This window comes from Saccostrea echinata, unplaced genomic scaffold (assembly GCF_033153115.1).
Source record: "Saccostrea echinata isolate AGI-Se365-2 ecotype Australia unplaced genomic scaffold, CSIRO_AGI_Sech_v1 ptg000002l, whole genome shotgun sequence".
In the NCBI taxonomy this organism is placed as follows: Eukaryota; Metazoa; Mollusca; class Bivalvia; order Ostreida; family Ostreidae; genus Saccostrea; species Saccostrea echinata.
Genome location: NW_026889751.1, coordinates 3,129,440 through 3,149,647, shown reverse-complemented (window position 1 = coordinate 3,149,647; position 20,208 = coordinate 3,129,440). Strand labels below are relative to the sequence as shown.

At 36.9% G+C, this 20,208-nt stretch overlaps 1 protein-coding gene and 1 pseudogene across 1 annotated transcript; both read right to left on the bottom strand.

Annotated features, from left to right (window-relative positions):
- Positions 1 to 14,349: 14,349 nt before the first annotated feature.
- LOC133205199 (uncharacterized) lies at positions 14,350 to 15,619 on the bottom strand (annotated as a pseudogene).
- A 338-nt stretch (positions 15,620 to 15,957) lies between these two features.
- On the bottom strand, positions 15,958 to 16,833 carry LOC133203642 (uncharacterized). The gene has a single exon (XM_061339418.1). It carries the CDS (start codon positions 16,831 to 16,833, stop codon positions 15,958 to 15,960), a length of 876 nt encoding a protein of 291 aa, XP_061195402.1.
- Between the last annotated feature and the right edge of the window lie 3,375 nt (positions 16,834 to 20,208).

Below are 20,208 nucleotides of genomic sequence, written 5' to 3'. Positions count from 1 at the left end.
CCTTTAACCCCCAGAGACGCATTTGGACGCATTTTCACCATCACAGATATTTAACTGTTGGCGTTTACTATATTTTCGGGATAAAACAAAACAAATTTTATTTTCTCAAACTAGAGAGGAAACCAAACATTTTTTCTACTTAAAGTTTTTCTGTGATATGTTAAGAAAGTATAATACACTTGAAGTGAATATTGCATATCCTTGCAGGAAGTTGATAAAATTACGCATAAATGACTGATTTTGTGCTACCTTCTGTTGATTTTGTGCTACCTTCTGTTGCTTTATCTTAATTACAAACACAATTAAAAAAAAATAAGAGACCCATGGGCCACATCGCTCACATGAGCATTTGGCCAGGATTTCAGTATTTTATAAGTAGTTTTAACCTACCCCTAAGGGAAAGGGGGATGATTTAAACAAACTAGAATCTATACTTAATGAAGATGATGCTTCCATTTAAATATATTTAATCATGGCTCTGCTGTTCTTGAGAAGATTTTTCCTATGTAAAACTTTGATGGCCAATTGTGGCCCCGCCCCAACCCCAGGAGTCATTTGAAGAAACGAATCCACACTACCTGAGGATGCTTCCATATAAATATGTTTAATCATGGCTCTGCTGTTCTTGAGAAGAAGATTTTTAAAGATTTTTTCCTATGTATTCCTTCGTAAAACTTTGATCATCCATTGTGGCTCCGTCCCCTTTCAAAGGTGCGATGGTTTGAAGAAACTTGAATCTACACTACCTGAGGATGTTTCCATATAAGTTTCATCTTTCCAAGCCCAGTGGTTCTGAAAAGGAAGATTTTAAAGATATTTCCTATGTATTCCCATGTAAAACTTGGATGATTCATTGTGGCCCCGCCCAAACCGATGGGGTCATGGTTCGAACAAACTTGAATCTACACTAGCCGAGGATGTTTCCATATAAATTTCATCTTTCCTGACCCTGTGGTTATGGGGAGGAAGATTTAAAAAAAAGATTTTCCAATGTATTCCTATGTAAAACTTTCATCATCTATCGTGTCCCCGCCCTACCCCCAGGGGTCATGATTTGAACAACTTGAATCTACACTACCCGAGGATGTTTCCATATGTTTTATCTTTCCTGGCCCCGTGGTTCTGGAAAGAAAAAAAATTTCCTATATATTCCCATGTAAAACTTTGATCATTCATTGTGGCCCCGCCCAAACCGAGGGGTCATGGTTTGAAAAAACTTGAATCGAGACTACTCGATGTTTCCATATAAATTTCATCTTTCATGGCCCTGTGGTTCTGGAGAAGATTTTCAAAGATTTTTCCTATATTCCCATGTAAAACTTTAATCATCCATTGTAGCCCCGCCCTACCCTCAGGGATCATGATTTGAACAACTTGAATCTACACTACCTGAGGATGTTTCCATATAAGTTTCATCTTTCCTGGCCCCGTTGTTCTGGAGAAGAAGATTTTTGAAGATTTTTCGTATGTATTCCTATGTAAAACTTTGATCATTCATTGTGCCCCCCCCCCCTACCCCCAGGGGTTATGATTTGAACAAACTTGAATTTAAACTACCAGAAGATGTTTCTATACAAGTTTCAACTTTCCTGGCCAAGTGGTCTTGAGAAGTCTATACAAGTTTCAACTTTCCTGGCCCAGTGGTCTTGAGAAGAAGATTTTTAAAATACCACAGCAAATTTTCTCTCTTTCTTAATTACATCCCCTTGCAAGAGGGTATGGCCCTTCATTTGAACAAACATGAATCCCTTCACCCAAGGATGCTTGTGGCAAAATTGACCCAGTGGTTCTGGATAAGAATATAAATTTGTAAACAGTTAACGACGACGATGACAGACAACGGACAAATTTTGATCAGAAAATCTCACTTGAGCATTCGGCTCAGGTGAGCTAAAAAGAATGCCATAACCTGAAAGCTGAAAATTTCACTACTTTTTTTTTTTTATTCCGGACATGAAAAGGTACGTTCATCTGTTCCAGAGATATTTCTTGTTGAATATTGGAACTTTTACGAGTAAAACACACAAAATGCACTATCACGTCATTTGACGTTTTACATGCACAATGAAATCGTTTATGAGCGCAGTGTAAAACAAACTGGTTCCTTTAATATATCTGTTAGGGAGAATAATGAACATAAGAGCTGACCACCAAGCATATATTTGGGTGTACAAACTGAAAAAGAGTCCAAGGGAAGAGTAGCATGATGGATAGAGATACTTTCAGTTTACAATTTTGAGATAGAGCACAGGCCTGGACCACGTCACGGTAATGCTGATGGTTTGTCTAGATGTCCTAATCCAGCTGATTGTATGTGCTCTGAAGGTGATAAATTAGAAAGCTTAAAATGTGGACCATGAAGTAACTGTAGAAAAAGAGCAGAAACTTTGGAAAAGACGCAACAAGATGTTCGTAAAGTAACCAAAAGAAAACGAGAAAAACCTTAGCATTTCCCTGAGGGTACAGCTTGGATGTCACAGTTCCACTAATCTTCAGTTCCTCCAGATGGAAGATGAACATGTTGGCTCCATAGTTAGATAGAAGTCAGAGAGCAGGAAACCTACAAAAGAATAACTTGTCATGTATTCTCAAACAAGAAGACATTATTTTTGTCTATGGGAACAAATACAATTTACTTATAGATGATATATTATGTAAAGAATGTACAACTACATTGGGCCAAAAATTGACCCAGTTGCTGGTTCTAGATAAATTGAAACCTGAGGTTCTACAATTATGTCACTGTTCTTTATTGTCAGGGCACTAGACCAAGTTCAGGTTACAAGTTACACAAAGTTTTACTGGTATGAAATAAGAGATTCAATTAAAATTTTTATCCCGTCCTTTGACACTTATGCCTCAAGTAAGAAAACTAACAGAACTCCACGAGCAAAATTGGAGAGCTGTCAGAGACTTTTGCGGTTCCTGACCAGACCGCTCATACTATAGCAAGAATATTACTTGAAATGGTTTCTCTTTTTGGATGTCAAGTGACTCTACATTCTGATCAAGGCAGAAACTTTTAATTAAAGTAAGTTAATTTCTGAACTTTGCAGTTTTCCTCAAATTAAGATAATGAGGACTACTCCAAGGAACCCTAGAGGGAATGACCTTGTGGAAAGGTTCAACTGAACTTTTATTCGAATGGTTGGAGCTTACATACTCTCAGATAATGAATGGGACTTATACCTCTCATGCATGGCATCTGCATATCGATCCACAACACAGAGGTCTATGGGGTTGACACCAAAAATGTTGATCTTTGATAATGAAGTTCATTTTCCTTCAGAGGTCATTTTCTCACCAGTCACAACAAAATAGTTAACTTCATCCTATGGAACGCATGTAGATGCAGCTGAACGACAAAGAAAATTATATGACTCCAAGACGTGTTCACTTAACTATGCCGTTTGTGGCCTTGTGTGGAAGTTGAATAAAAACATTTATGCTGGCGAATGTGCCAATCTTCAGCCTATTAATGTTAGACTATGTGTTGTAATCAAAACTCACATTAAGCTTGTGTTTGAAATACAACTTGATGCCCGTGGTCAGCGGAAGTTGTAAATCACAATACATTACTGCCATATCGAGGAAATCAGCCATCGAAATGGGCCCAGAAAATTGCACAAAAATTCAAAAAAACTTAGATAGATGGACATAGTGCAGTATTGTGATTTGCTGATTAATACATTTTATGATGTTTTTTATTTCCTTAATAAAAAGAGTTTACCTGATTTACTTTTGTCTGTATGCTGAAACTGGAACAAGTCTCAATCTATGTGTGAGATGGGGGACCCTCCTTTAATAGACAAAGATAACAATAATAATACTTAAATGACCTCATTAGGATATTAACAATATTTCTTATTGGTTATGATTTATCAACTATGTTTTGGGGTTATTTAATACCTCCTTACCAGTAATGTTGTTTTTTTTTATTTTAGATCATGTCATCCATGTTGAGAGCGCCCGCGCGAAAAAGAGGACACGTGTACGAGTGCAAACTCTGTGGCTTCTAGGGGGAGAAGTTGGCACTTTCGAATCACATTTATCTCAAACATGTGACATATGATGAATATTCATTTTACTATAACATTTGCAATTTCTCTTGTTCAGAGAACAGAGTTTTGAAAAAAAACCTAGGTGGTACTTTGAGCATAAAATGCTAGGCTGTCCGGGACAACAGTAGCATTCTACGGGAGATGACGAAGTCCCCGACTGTGGAAGAGTCCCTCCTGCATTTGGAATCCCGGAAGAGGCCCGCTAAGCCTGCCTTGACTCTTCCTGATTCCTCTTTTCTTTCTGTACCGGCTGCGTAACTGTCTTCCACTATTCCAAGGTTTTCTTTGGCTCTTCTTCCTTCCCCTTCTACTCTGCCATCAACTCCAGCTTTGGAGCCTGCCCAGCCCGAACTGTTGACCAAGGAAGACCACCAACTCCTTCTAAAATTTTTCATTCAGGAGCAGCCAATGGAACCCCAGTCTCCTCTGAAGGAAGAGAACGCCTGCCTGCAGATTCAAGACCAGAGGCAGGGGTCAGTGATAGAGGAGAATAAGGTCACCATAGCAGACTTCCAGAAGAGGTTTGATGATCCGTGTTCTTCCAAGTACTTCCATGACGGTCCTGGAGAGGGAGAGAATACAATCCGATTCCCTGTAAAACCCCTAAAAACCCTCAAACCCGGAAAGGTTACAGTCAGTAGTAAAGGTTGTCAGAAAGATTTTGCCCAAGCCATCCAGAACTTCCTCTTCACACCTGACATTCAGCATTCAACAACAGAAGACAGCACAGGAAGTAAATCTAAAATTAAATTAAACTGCAAGTAATTAGTTTAAGTGATAAAAGGACATTTATTTAGCAAAAATTCTTGTCGTAAGTTTGTCACGGTATTTTGTACACATCCATTAAAAAAAAAATTCATTTCAGTATGTGCAACCTCTGCGAAGAAAATGAACGGAAACTGTCAAAAATTGCTCAATCGTACCCAGAACAGAACTTGACTTAGATATTTTATGATAAATCTGCATACCTGTATACCAAATGTCATTTCAGTATGTGTAACCTCTGCAATGAAAATGAACGGAAACTGCAAATAATTGTATATTTCCTAAGTCCAAGGGCAAAACTCTGTCAATTTTGCTCGATCGTACCCAAAACAGAACTTGACCTAGTAATTCTTATGATAAATCTTTACCAAATACATGTACTAAATTCCATTTCAGTATGTGCAACCTCTGCGAAGAAAATGAACGGAAACTGTTGGTGGACCGACAGACAGCAGCATAGCAATATGCCCTCCTACTTCTGACGGGGGCATGATTAAAGTATTATTACGATCATTTTTTCTTACTTACCATGGTACACTGTGTACTATGTTCTGCTCATTTTGGCTTCATGAAATTATTGTGTACTTCATAATGTTTATATTGATTGATTGTATGTTGTTTTACGTCCCATTCGAGAATATTTCACTCATATAGAGACGTCACCAAAGACTGGTGAAGGGCTTCAAATTTAGACCTTTACTCGGCACTCAGGGCCATTGAGCAGTGAGGGATCTTTATCGTGCCAACGCCTGCCGTGACATGGGGGCCTCGGTTATTAAGGTCTCATCCGAAGGACCCGCAACTTTCACTCCAAATTAAGTGCCGATCGCTTGGCGAAGGAACAGTTGCTACCTATTTTTCATCGACTTAGGTCAGTCGCGGCCGTGATTCGAACGACCTTCCGATCACGGAGCAAGCGCTCTTTCGACTGAGCTACCGTGACGGTCATAATGTTGGGATTCAGCATTTTATGTTCATGTAATTCTTAATTATAGGCATTCAGGTTGTAATTTAATAGTTTGTAAAATTGTATGTTTCCTTCATTTATATTAGAAATTTGAACTTTAAAAGAGTTGATACCCATTGTATGATGCCAGTTGTGATCTTGATTTGTGAAGTGACCTCCCTTGTATAGAAATATTGACCATGCACTGTATTCATGGGAGTATATATATCAACCGAGTGTCTTATAAGCAACATATCATTGTTTTAATTGTATTTGAAATTGTATTGATTGTATTATGAGTCCAAAGTGACTTGGAGTCTAAGAGAGGGGTAAAATGTAACGATCGCCTCCCCTTTTGTCCCCCGCTGGGGGATATTTATTTCGGTCTGTCTGTCCGTCCGTCTGTATGTCTGTCTGTCTGTAACACTTTCGTTTCCATGCGATATCTTAAGAAGCCTTTGAGCTTCCGCATTGAAAGTTTACAACTCCCTGGAGTTAAGAAGACCCCTATTGATTTTGAGGACAAAAGGTCAAGGTCATAAATTCATATATTCTTTGTTCTAACACTTTCGTTTCCACGCGATATCTCGAGAAGCCTTTGAGCTTTTCCAATGAAACAATCCCCTGTGGCGTAAGGAAGACCCATATTGATTTTGAGGTCCAAAGGTCAAGGTCGTAAGTTCATACATTGTCTGTGTGTAACACTTTCGTTTCAGGGCGATATCTCAAGAAGCTTTTTAATGAAATTTTATTCCATAATTCCCTACGGCCTCTCTCGCCCCTCTCAAAGTGTCCCGCCCGTTTTTTTTTAAATTGTATTAAAAGCCATATGGCCCTTTTTTAGCATAGGAGCTTGTGGATAGTTATTATATATAACAAGTTGTCGGCGGACTTGATATTCTAATTACATCTATTAGAACTGTTTAGTGAAGTTTAAATTAGACACCGTGTGTTGTGTACAATTTTGACAATATCGAACGTGTATATAAACATGAATGTGTGACCTGATGTTAGCATTTAAAAAAATTATTTTAATGTGCTTGAAATGCAAGAGCCTCATTGGTCTAGGAGTACGATTCTTGCTTAGCATATGACAGCCCCAGGTTCAAATCCCATACGATCCTTTTTTTTTTTTTCTTTTTTTTTCCGATTTACTAAATGATAGTATTCGACATATGAAATGAATTAGTTACGACGTCTGGCTTGTACAAATTTTCTCATAAAATCATTAATATTTTATATAAAAAGAATCTTCTGTACACATATACGGGACCTTACTAATACGACGTTTCAGGACTAGCGACAAGACGGTTCGGGACTTCGGTAAAGACGGTTCAGGACTTTGGTAAAGACGGTTTGGGACTTGGGTCAAGTTTTTTTCAAAGTTCTCATATTTAAAGCTATCATGGTAGTATGATTTATTTATATCCTAAGTGTAAGTTGTGTTAAGTTATTAAAATGTAATTCATTGTTCTATTTACAACAGACGAGGAAGAGTAAAACTTTACTTAATATCTATTCACTTTTATGTTTTGGTACTGAAATTGAATCATAAAAAGAAAAGATTTCTCACGTTGATGAAATTTTAATTTAATTCATCTTACAATGAAATATGGAGATAACGAACAGTATTCAATCTCAAAGTCCATTAAAACAATACAAATCGGGAGCAGAGTAAACATGGACCTCCTAAAACATCAGAGGTGGGATCAGTGCCATGGAGGAGTGAGCAACCCCTGCCGACCGGTCACACCCGCTGTGTTCTCCGTGTTATTTAAAATAATATCTCATTTGTTGAAATCATGTCCCCTTGGGCTACCGTAGGCCCGCAATGTTTTATTTATTTATTCATTCATCATTTTTGTTGTTGTAAAAATCGGGTTAGAGGGGGTCATCTCTATGATGACGTCATAATAAGAACGCATCATAATTCACTAACGTCACAAAGGCTGAAAACCATTTCGGTCGTTCAGCAAACGTTTGGAATTTACTTTGAGACTTTACAAGAGGGTCTTTACGGTCACCTGAGTATAATACAATTTAGAGGACCCATAAAGTATACAATAAACTGATAGATGAAGCTTTGTTGCCCAAAAGCAAGAGAAATAGGATGATCAGGATCAATGAAATAATTAGTCTAGTACTCAGTAACAACTCATAAATTAAATTCTAATCAATCCCCCATTTATCACTCTCGCATTGCAGACAATTAACAAACTAGTATTAGTTCTTCCGTTCTACTTTTAACCCCATATTGTGACCTCTCACATGCCTCTCTTGGTCTTTGAAGAAACGTTTTTGAGTTATTTTTGTCTCATTTTGATTTATTTATTATTGACAATTCTACCTGATCATTTAAACTATGAAAGTACCTTTTGTACAATAACATTTTTTGCATAATTCTCTTAGTCTATTGACTTTCAAATACATGTACATTATTTACAGTCATTAATTATCAAAATTGAATCGCAAAGGGGAATAACTTCTCCAAATAAATTACAAATTAATAGAGCCCTGGCCAGGACCAGAACACTTGACCAAATGGTGCTGATGTTAAAATCTGGTAAAAATATCCTTTCTTATTAAAACTTTTATTCTGTTTGCCTTCGATTTGCTAAGGAGCAGAGAAGATTTTCAAAGAAGTAATGCATTTTCACTACAGAATCAACACAGCCCTATCCTAACACTTCATCATCATAACTATACACTTAGTTGAAGATTTTCAAAGAATTAACACATTTTCACTATATTATCAATATAGCCCCCCCCCCCCAACCCTCCCGCGAAACACAAAAACCAGTGGGACTACAAGTTTAAAAAAAAAATTGTAAGAAGCACAATTGTTCATCATAACTATGCACTTTGTTTATCTGCTCAACAATAAGGGACAGACAGGATTATTTAACAGAAATAATGTATTTTCAATATTTTGTCAAAGAAATTATGCTTTTCACTATATTATCTATAACCCCCCCCCGGGGGGGGGGGGGGGCAATGAATTTCACAATATTTGAAAAGGCATCATTGCTTATCATAATCATGCACTTAGCTTGTTTCACAATATTTGAAAAGGCATCATTGCTTATCATAATCATGCATTTAGCTTGTTTAAATAATACCCAGGAGCAGAGAAGAAGATTTTCAAAGAATTAATGCATTTTAACTCAATATTATCAATAGAGGCCCCTCCTAACACCACATCCTCTGATCCAGGGGCCATGAAATTCACAATTTTGTAAGAAGCATCCTTGTGCATCATAACCATGCACTTACCTTGTTTGAATGACACCCAGTAGCAGAGAAAAAGATTTTCAAAGAATTAATACATTTTCACTATATAATCAATAGAGCCCCGCCCTAACCCCAGAACCCCTTACCCAGGGGCCATGAAATTCACAGTTTTGGAAAAGCCATCATCGATTGTCATAACCATGCACTTAGTTTGTTTAAATAATACCCAGGAGCAGAGAAGAAGATTTTCAAAGAATTAATACATTTTCACAATATAATCAACTGTGCCCCGCCCTACCAATAGAACCCCTGTCCCAGGGGCCATGAAATTCACAATTTAGGAAAAGGTATCATTGCTTATCATAACCATGCACTTAGTTTGTTTTAATAATACCTAGGAGCAGAGTAGAAGATTTTCAAAGAATTAATGCATTTTCACCATATAATCAATAGAACCCCGCCCTAACACCCGAACCCCTTACCATGAAGTCCACAATTTTAGAAAAGGCATCATTGATTATCATAACCATGTACTTAGTTTGTTTTAATAATACCCAGGAGCAGAGAAGAACATTTTCAAAGAATAAATGCATTTTCACTATATAATCAATAGAGCCCCGCCCTAGCACCAGAACCCCTTACCCAGGGGCCATGAAATTCACAATTTTAGAAAAGGCATCATTGATTACAATAACCATGCACCTAGTTTGTTTTAATAATACTCAGGAGCAGAGAAGAAGATTTTCAAAGAATTAATGCATTTTCACTTTATAAGCAATAGAGCCCCGCCCTAACACCAGAACCCCTGACCCAGGGGCCATGAAATTCACAATTTATGAAAAGCTATCATTTCTTATTATAACCATGCATTTAGTTTGTTTTAATAATACCCAGGAGCAGATTGAATGGCAAAGGAGAATAACTTTCAAAGATTTTCAAAGAAATAGTGCATTTTCACTATATGATCTATATAGCCCCGACCTAGCACCAGAACCCCTGACCCTGGGGCCATTAATTTCAAAATTTTGGTAGAGGGCCCAATGCTTATTACAATCATGTCAACAGTTTGACTGCTTGATGTCCATGAGTAAAGAAGATTTTTAAAGATTGCAGCAATTTTTGTGGTTTTAGCCCCACCCCTCGGGCCCCAGGGGGGCAGGGACCATGAAATTCACAATTTTTGTTCCCCTTTACCAATAGATGCAATATGCCAAATTTGGTTGAAATTGGCTGAACGAAATTGGAGTAGAAGTTGAAATGTTCAAAAGTTCACGCACGACGGACGACGCCGGACGAAAACAGATAGCAATAGGTCACCTGAGTGACTCTGGTGATCTTTCGTCTGCAAAGATGGAGAGATTTGGAAACAAAACCATGGAAGAGTGTCTTAAATCAAGTATATTACAGTGTTTGTCAAGGACAAATACCCGGACAATGATACCAGTGTAAGCTTTAACATGAACTGATTACATGTTTTATTAATTTTCAGGAAATTAATAAAGCACATTGTGAAATGACATGTATTTTAGAGCATGCAACGGCTGATTACAATTTATTTTTTTTCCATGTAAGAAATCTTCAAAATAATCATGAATGATCATTCTTTCCCATTTATTTTCTAGGCATGGGATATTCTGCAAATTTTGATCTTTCTACATGGAAAGGAGACAGCTGACGAGCATGTTGGGTTTACGTATTATGACAAAAAAGACGCTGCTGTTTAAGACGATCAAATGTATATATTACCGAGATTTTTGAGCGTCCAAAAAGTTCCGTTCACAATGTATCATGTACATCTATCTGTTTTATTACCAGTGCAACAGAAGAAATTCATTATATTTTCATATCTCTGATGTCTCGAAGAACAGAATTACCAAGAAAGACATCACCACACATAATAGAATGTTGACCCAACATGTGCTGAATCTGGTAATAATTTACATGTTTACTATTAAAACCAAATATGTATCTTGGCTTTGATGGAATCTGGTAGGCTTTGATCCCCGTTAGTCGCACAGTGCATTAATGAATTATACCTTTCAAAACTCGCTAAGAATTCAGCTAATTCATCGATCCTTTTTCCCAGGAAAACAGGAATGCATGGATGATACATCTAAGGATGCACACTACTGAACTTGCTTTGGATGCTGGATCTGACCTACATTTTACGGATGAGTGACTAGGTTAAAGTTTTTGGAGTAGATCTCATTTCCAAGTAACTATAAGCCCTATATTGACCAAACTTTTATGGGTGATACATCTAAGGATGCACACACTAACTACAATTTCCCGATGAGTGACCAGGAACACGTGCAGCTAAAAAACACCTAAGAATTTTGGAAGACAGTGCAGAAACTTTATTCAGTGTAGGTACTATCTTTATTCTGCTTATAAGTACGCGGTGTATCTTAAATTTTTTGTGTTTGTCATTGATCCTTTGACCTTTTAAACATTCTTTACACTTATTTTTAAACCATTTAACTTCGTTATAACAGATTAAATGATTTCAACATCAAATTCTTAAAGCCAGTCATCGAATTCTTGGCAAAAGACAACAATTATAATATCCAGACAGAAATGGAGGACCAGAAAATGTTCCGTTTAAGACCGAACTTAATTGAGAGGATGGGGATAACGTTGATTGATTGATTGATTATCGTTGTTTTACCCCGATTCGGCAATATTTCAGCCATATTTCGGCGGTATGAAAAACATTGTTTGGTTAGCGTAACCCTGAAGACTTTTTCGCCTTTTTTCGTTTTTTTTTTAGGAACATTTTCGTCGTAAAATCATTCATTTTTCATCCATAATGCTTTATTATCATCTACTTTCAATTGGAATTTCAAATTTTCCCGTAATTTTCAAAAAATATCATTTACCACAAAGTTTTCGAGTCATTCTTTTGATCATTGATAAAAATTAACTCATTTATCGCTTTCAATTGTATTAATTTTATTTTCCTAATAAAATTTGCCATGTAATGGTCAGAAAAAATTGTAGTTATAACAATGTAACTATATAATACATGCACATCATACTGTAGGGTGGAGCATTTTGTTGTGATGGAGTATACAGTGTTTGGTTTGACATATCAAATATTCTTGGTCAATTTTTATTGCCCCCTCCTTTAAAAAACTATGAGGTGCTTTCCTGTTAACATGTTTAAATATATATGCTTTGAAAATTCAAATTTTCAAAGATAAATAAAAATAATAATATTAAGTGTAGACAAACTGTAGTAAATTTTTTTTAAAGAAAATGGGAGAGACTTGACCTGTAGCGTGCTATCTATATATAAATCTGATCCCATTAAGAATGTAAGCTAGTATTTTAAAAATAAAATAAATAAAATAGCGAGGTTCAGTGCATAAAACAAACATTTAACTCTTCCTTGCCTTCGGAAAATGATTTTGTATATCGTCCCTGCGCTTCCAAAAAACTCGTAATTGAAAACAATAGATAACTAAATAGGCAATATCATCTATAAGCAGTGGCAGTTGACAGTAAGCACTTGGAAGCATGCAGTTGGCTGTCGTATATGGAATTCCATTGTAATACAATATTTTTGAAGTCTGCGTGGCACGAATCTGATATTTTAAAAAAAAACATTTCTGGATAAAAATATCTTAGGAAAGTTAACCGTTAAGGAAGTTAATTTTCAGCAATAAAAACTTAAAATTATTTGGAATATATATAATATACATTTGTTCAAAAGTATTGAGCGTTTCGCTTCCAAAACAATGACACTTTTTTCATACCTTAAATCACAGGCACTTGTTTCGGTAATAAATTTTTAACCCATAGTATAATAATAACACAAGGTATCTAACTCCGAATTACACGGAGTACCCCCCTCCCCCAGAATCGCACTCATTTACACTTTCAGAGGAAATACACTGACAAACTGTTTATACCTATGTTTTCTACGATGATTTATGGGTCTTCTTTTCTCTCTAGTATTGCTTTGTTTCTTTATCCCTCAGTGTGAAAAAGATGCCAAAGTAATATCCAATCACAGTGTGAAAGGATATCAAAGTAAGTAAGGATGTCAAATCGGTCAATATTTGGTAATCGGTTACTCGGACGATTTTTCGATCGAGTACCCGTGTACTCGGAAAGTATGTATTCAACTATTCATGAAAAAGTTTGTTGATTTTATAGAGACGTTTACCCCATCGATGTTTTCTTACGTTTAAAATGCATGTTTATATAAAACCAAATCTGATATAGTTTAAAATCTTTATTTGCCTTTTGAGAACTACTCAGCTATACACATCATCAATGCTAATCGGTTATGTACAAATAATGCATACACAGTGAAACATTTGCATAAGATAAAATGTTTAAACATATGAGTGGCCGATGGCCTTGAGCATGTTGTGGGCGATGGCCTTGTGTGATTGGCCGATGGCCTAGTGTGATTGGCCGATGGCCTCGTATGATCGGCCAATGGCCTTGTAAGTCTGAACGGCCGATGGCCTTGTAACTGAAGGAGGCTGATGGCCTTGTGCATGTGTTTGCGGCCGATGGCGTTGTAGAAATCGAATGTACCATGTATGCTGAAAATGCAATTTCTTTGGGGTTGTATAACACATGACATAAATATTCATGTGTGAAATGCCCAAAATGAAGATATCACAAACAGGATAATTGATGTGTTTGAGATAGCTGAGAGTCCCCAAAAGAAATTGTTACCACCACCATCCTTAATCTGATAAACATCCTCTAAATACAACAAAATTGCTAAGTAAACAAATGTATATATATACACAGAGTTTTGAAACATTCAATATTACTGTGTAATAGCCTAACAAAGAAATAATATGCCTAGTTGAAAACTTCATACAAGGAATTTAGCCACTAAATATCGGTTTAAGAATTTTTACAATAACAATCCAATGGAAATCTACTTAATCATAAATTTCTCAGGTGAAAAGTCCTTATAGTGAATATGCTTATTGTTGAAAATTTAAGAGTACAAACATAAAAACAAAGCCATGAAACAATCCATATTAGTATCATAATTGTAAGGAAAACTATCATTACTTCAATAAAAATTCTTTAGTACACTGATTTATAATTTTGAAACGCACCTAGCATCCTAGATGAAAGTTAAAAGTTGATCATGTTACTGTTGACTATGCACAATAACTCCATGAATATAAAGGTCTTAACAAGAGGTAATATGATTCCAGTTCTATTTACATCAGTGTGCAATTATTTAGCGGGTTGCATAACAGAGACTTGGAACAGAACTTAAAGTTACATACACATGGTTTATCACTGCAAATGAAAAACCACATCCTTAGGAATAACTGAAACATTTCATCACTTAATCACTATGAATCACTTGTTGCACATCGCCTGTTGTGCGCGGGACAATGTGTCATCGTCTGTACGAATGTATCGGTTGTAGCAGTCGGACCTCCATCTTCCCAACGTTTTAATCATGTGATCCTCCACATTACCCAATGCTGCAGATGTTGCTGCCCCAATTCTGAAGGAATGTCCATTGTACTTTTCATCTCTGTATCCCAACGAGTTAAGTAGTTGTTTAAGTTTACTGATGAGGAAATTTCTAGTTAATGGAGTTCCACTTTCTTCAATGAAAAGTGCAGGAGATATTCTACAATTATTCCAGGTTTTGCGAATCTTGAGATATTCCACCATTGAGTACCAGATTTGAAGATTCTTATACTTATTCCTTGACGGAAAGGGTCTGTTTTTGAGCTTTTTAGCACCAAGGTGAATGCATTCATTGTGTCATCCATCATAATGTCTGGTAAAGATAACATGTTGTCCAGGTTACCATTCTGAATGGTGAATTCCCCACATCGTAGGAAGGCGAAAAAATGCTAATGAGGATGCAGACATTAGCATAGTGACCACGAGTTTGCCAAATATCCCTCGTTTCAGAACGTAGTGTAGCTGACTTAGTATATTGTAATTTATGGGTCTTCTTTTCTCTCTAGTATTGCTTTGTTTCTTTATCCCTCTAATACAGAATGCAGTCTGGAGCATGTTTCATTCATGGTGAACCAAGGGCAGTGAACGCCAGCTTTCACATAGAAGAATCTCACAGCTGCTAGGTGTAACTTTATGGTATTGATAGACAGTTTTAAAGCTTTAGAACAGTGTGTCACAAAATAAATGAGTGTTTGTTCTGAAATTGGTGGTGGTCTAAAGTCCTCTGCTCTTATCCCAATGGAAGGTAGAAAATTACAGAAACTCCTAAAACCTGTTATGTAAGCATTTCTTGTGTTTTCACTAATGGAAGAATCGCACAATTTATCCGCTTGATCCTCTAAGTACAAAACAAGTTCTTGAAGTGATGGTATGTTCACTGGGTCTTTCGATGCTGCTGGAGCTGCTTCTCTGAATCGGGCCATCTGGAAACGAGAAAGAGAATCAGCTATTACATTTTCTTTACCTGGGACATGATCACATAGAATAAGAAAGTTTTCACATGCTGATTTCCAAGTTAATTTTCTCATAAGCTTCATTATGATAGAAGATTTAGAACGACGTTTTCTAATTATCTGAACAGTAGCCAGATTGTCACACAAAAATTTAATCCGTTTTCCCGACCATTCATGTCCACATAGAACCACAGCTACTACTAACAGGGCCATAGAAAGAGGATCGCTTCCCAGGTTGTGAATTTCTTCTGGCCATTTTCCTTGAAACCACTGTCCGGCATAATACCCACCAAATCCATGGTTTGATGACGCACCAGTATATAAAGAAATGTCGTACGTGTATGTGACATTTTCCTCCAAGAAAAAAGACTTTCCGTTCCAACCTTTAAGAATTTTTCCCACATGGTTAAGTCTTTTCTGCACTCGCTCGTCAAGTACACATGTGAAGTTCGGACACGGAGTGGGCTAGGGTAAGTAAGTAAGAAATGAATGATCTACCAGCGGGGATTACACGTGCTGCAAAATTAAAATGGCCTTAGACACTTAGAATCTCCCGTTTTGTCCATGATCTTTTTGATCGAAGGTTATTAAGGAAAGTTAATATTCTTTCAACTTTCTCCAAGGGAATACGACTTTCCATAATTTTAGAATCAAATATAATTCCTAGGTATTCAATCACTGTGTCTGGACCTACTGTTTTCCTCTCTGAAATAGGGATTCCAAGCTTTTTGAATACTATGGTCAAAACTGCCATACTCCTCAGTCCACCTTCGCCAGGGGGGTCAAATGTGACGAAATCGTCTAGTAAATGGAGGATATTTTTAACATTGTAGTTATATTCTAATATCCAACAGATGGCTTTGGAAAGCATGTCAAAAATTTTGGGACTACTCCTACAACCGAATACTAGTCTCTTGTAGAAGAAGTATTTGTTCTTCCATTTAAATCTGTAATAGGGTTGAACTTCTTGCGAGATAGGAATTAATTTAAAGGCGTCCACTATATCAGTTTTGCACATGAGTGACTCCCTACCTAGTGTCTTTAAAATGCTAATGGCATCATCGATCCGCACATATTGCAAAGAATATTCGTCTTTATCAATAAGATCATTAATACTCTTTTCAGATGATTGATTGTGAGGCGAAGATAAATCAACAATTAGTCTATGTTTCTTTGAGTATTTCCCTTGAGAAATTCTAATGGGGCTAATTCTGTAAATGGTATATGGTGGTATGTCATATGGACCATCTAAGTAACCTTTCTCCATTTCATATTCTAATAATTTGTCTACAATTTCAGGTTGTTTTCTAGCTGACAGCAAATTTTTGCACTCTAATGTAGAGTTGTGTAACACGGTTATTCCAGTGTTAAATCCCTTCTCTAGTCCGGTTATTAATGAATCAACGAACATCCTGTCGGGGTGTCTAGTAAGTTCTTTTTCAAGTAAATAAGTATTTATCGGGGTGATTATCGCTGTTTCGCATTGCCTGTCCCCATTCTCTTCATAAATTAGTCATTGTTTATCCGATTGAGTGTGATCTTTGGATTTGTTTTTGTGCAATTGGATGCAGAGTGGTTGTTTAGTTTGCATTCTGAACATATGTGGAGGAGATTGCAAGAATTCCTGTGGCATCCATTTGATCCATTGAAGTTGTTACATATTTCTTTCCCTTTGTATGAAATTCTTGGTCTTCCTTGAACATCCACATTACTAGGTGTTTGTTTCATCTTGCCATTTGGATTTCGTACAGAAGCTATGAGCCCCATCTTTGATTTGGGGCTGAAATGTGAGGCATGTGTCGCGCTACTACAGAGCTCGCATCGTATCATAGTTTGACCCGAAAATATGGTTGTAAACAATATAGTGTCTCTAACTGACCAGTCGATGTTAATGTTTCTCTGTAGTAAGAGTGCACTTGCTCGGGCTGAGAACGCCTTATGGTATTCGTAGAAGGGAGATCCTCTTGTAGTTGATGTCATTTCTACCATGTCACGTTCGTAGGCATCTAATTCTTGTCATCTTGAAGGATAAACCTCACAAATGATGTTTTTGTACTTCGTAAAGGCTATTATAAATTCGTTAAGAGTTAGATTTCTTAACAACCTAGCATCATGATTTTGTTTCAGGAAGATGTATCTACCTTCACTGTCGATGACCTTTTGTTCCTCTACCTCGCGTGGCATGATAAGTAAGGCTAGGTTTATATCTATACCTTGGATTATGTTGCTTCGTAGCGTTGGTGATACCGTTTCCACATACGGCAAAGAGTCCGAGGAAACTCGGGTAGGTATACTCTGCGAGGGGTTCCATTCAAGGGACTGAGGATTCAAGTAATTCCTAGTCTCGGTTGAACTACCTGGCTGGTTGGATCCCGGCTGATTTTTCTTAAGGACGTCCAGTTCGTTTGCTAACTTTGTCACTGAGTCTCTTATTCCTCGTATAGCTTCAGACAGTTCATCTTGCCTAGATGTCAACATCCGCCCAGCCTCGTTCTCGGTTATCTGATCTGAAGATGCCGGAAGTGTATCTTCTGCGCCATCTTGATTGTTAGCTCCGAGATCAATGTCGGTTACACAACTTGTCGAAGTTGTTTCCTTTGACAAAACATTGTCCCGATATATTTGCACTAACTGCGACTTTTTGAGCGATTGTGGCAGCACGATTCCTTTCAATTTCAGTTTGTTCAAAATTTCCGATGCTGTCCAATTTTCAAGTTCACTTGTGTTCCAACGTGAAAGTTCACTTTCTGTCGGTCTTGATGAGGTTTCGGCACGTTTTCTTTTCCTTCCAGACATTGTCACTTGTAAATAAATAGATCTATAGAAACAATCAATAATCACATCGCATAGGTCATCCGCATAGGTCACGGATTATGAGACTATTCGCCCGTGTCCATATAAACAAATACACGTGGAACTACACGTGGTGTATCTGCTATTTAGATATTACAATCCACAACAGAGAATAAATAACACCGGCAAAGTTTCACGTAAGTCTTATAAATAAAATCCGTAGGAATTTACTTGAGATTTGCAGGAACCGTGCTAGAGAGACAAAGCAAAACTTGAGGAGTAATTTGATTGGCTATTACGATCACGTGACATTGGTAAACCATGTGCTAAGTAATTTGATATCTATTATATAATCTATATTTAATTACATTAAAATAATTACATAAACATCGATTCCAACGAAAACGATTTTGTGGTACTTAAGATATGTATCTAACAAACACAAAAGACATGATCAATTAATACATCAATAACTACGTACAAAATCAATGCTTTACAGCTCTTTTTTGGGAAGATATTTTGATCATTTTGAGCCCCCCCCCCCCCCCACGCTTAATTTACTATGCACAGCTGACTTTTAACATTTTTTTAAAAATATTTCTTCACTTTTGAATTGGTAGCGGTATTTCTACGTATGTCCGATTTCGCTACCGTATGCTTTTTAAATAAACTAAGGATAATTGATAGATCATCATTAAATGATGTTCATTGAAAACAAATAACTAAAGCCATCTAAATATTAGGGTCACAAGAGGTGAGAACAGCTGTGCACAGGCGATAACGGGTATTGGCTGTTGAAGGTGACGCTAATTACTGTTTAGACATGGACAGTGTATATTTTAAAAATCAATTTTTGATAAGTTTTTAATAAATATATGCACTTTTAAATATGAAAGAAATATGTAACCGAGTACGGATTTTGGTATTCGATACGCGGACGTTCGATCGAATACCCGGTTAACCGGGTACTCGTTGACATGCCTTAAAGTAAGTAAAAATAATTTCTATCCTGTCATAAGATAGAGATAGTTACTAAACCAGATTGATAGAGACTATAACTGCCAATTTCTTCCCAATAATAATTCTAAAATCCATGTTACAAGTACAATGTTTTTCAATCTCACAATTACTAAGCTATGACGTCACAGCCCATGACACTGTTAAGAAAAGACAAAGGGATATCAAAGAAAATATTAATGCAATAAACGGAATATTTAATGTTTTGTTGTTGGATATGGAATTTATTTCACTCGTGAGACAAGATATTTGATATTTTCACTCGTGCTTCGCACTGATGAAGGTATAAAAATATCCTGTCTCACTCGTGAAATAAATTCCATATCCAAATACAATATTCTCTCTATAAGTTAAATGTATTTACAAAACCATGTGCAGCTATATATATGTTAAGCATTAGAGCTGAAAACGTTCTGAATTATAGATATGTTACAATGGTAATGTAAGCGGCCTAAAAAAACGTCCCTTTTTGTATAATAACTGATGAGTTGGACATCAATACTTAACCAACGCATCCTCACCAGCTACTAATACTATTCCAAAGTTCATTTCAAAATTCCGTATATGAAATTGATTTAAAAAAAATAAAGTACAGAATTTACATCCTCCTTATGTCAGTCGTAATAAAGTTTAGAAATCAGATGACAACTATACACCCGAACTTCAAATCGGGATTTACCGTCACGGTAGCTCAGTCAGTAGAGCGCTCGCTCATGATCATTGATCGGAAGATCGTGTGTTCGAATCACGGCCGCGACTGACCTAAGTCGATAAAAAATAGGTAGCAACTGTTCCTTCGCCAAGCGCTCAGAACTTTGAAGTGAAAGATGCAGGTCCTTCGGATGAGACCTTAAAAACCGAGGCCCCGTGTCACGGCAGGCGTTGGCACGATAAAAATCCCTCACTACTCAGTGGCCCTGAGTGCCGAGTAAAGTCTAAATTTGAAGCCCTTCACCCGTAAATGGCGACGTCTCTA

Excerpts from the sequence above, each read along its gene's own strand:
- LOC133203642 (XM_061339418.1), bottom strand. The coding sequence starts at position 16,833 with ATGTTCGTTGATTCATTAATAACCGGACTAGAGAAGGGATTTAACACT.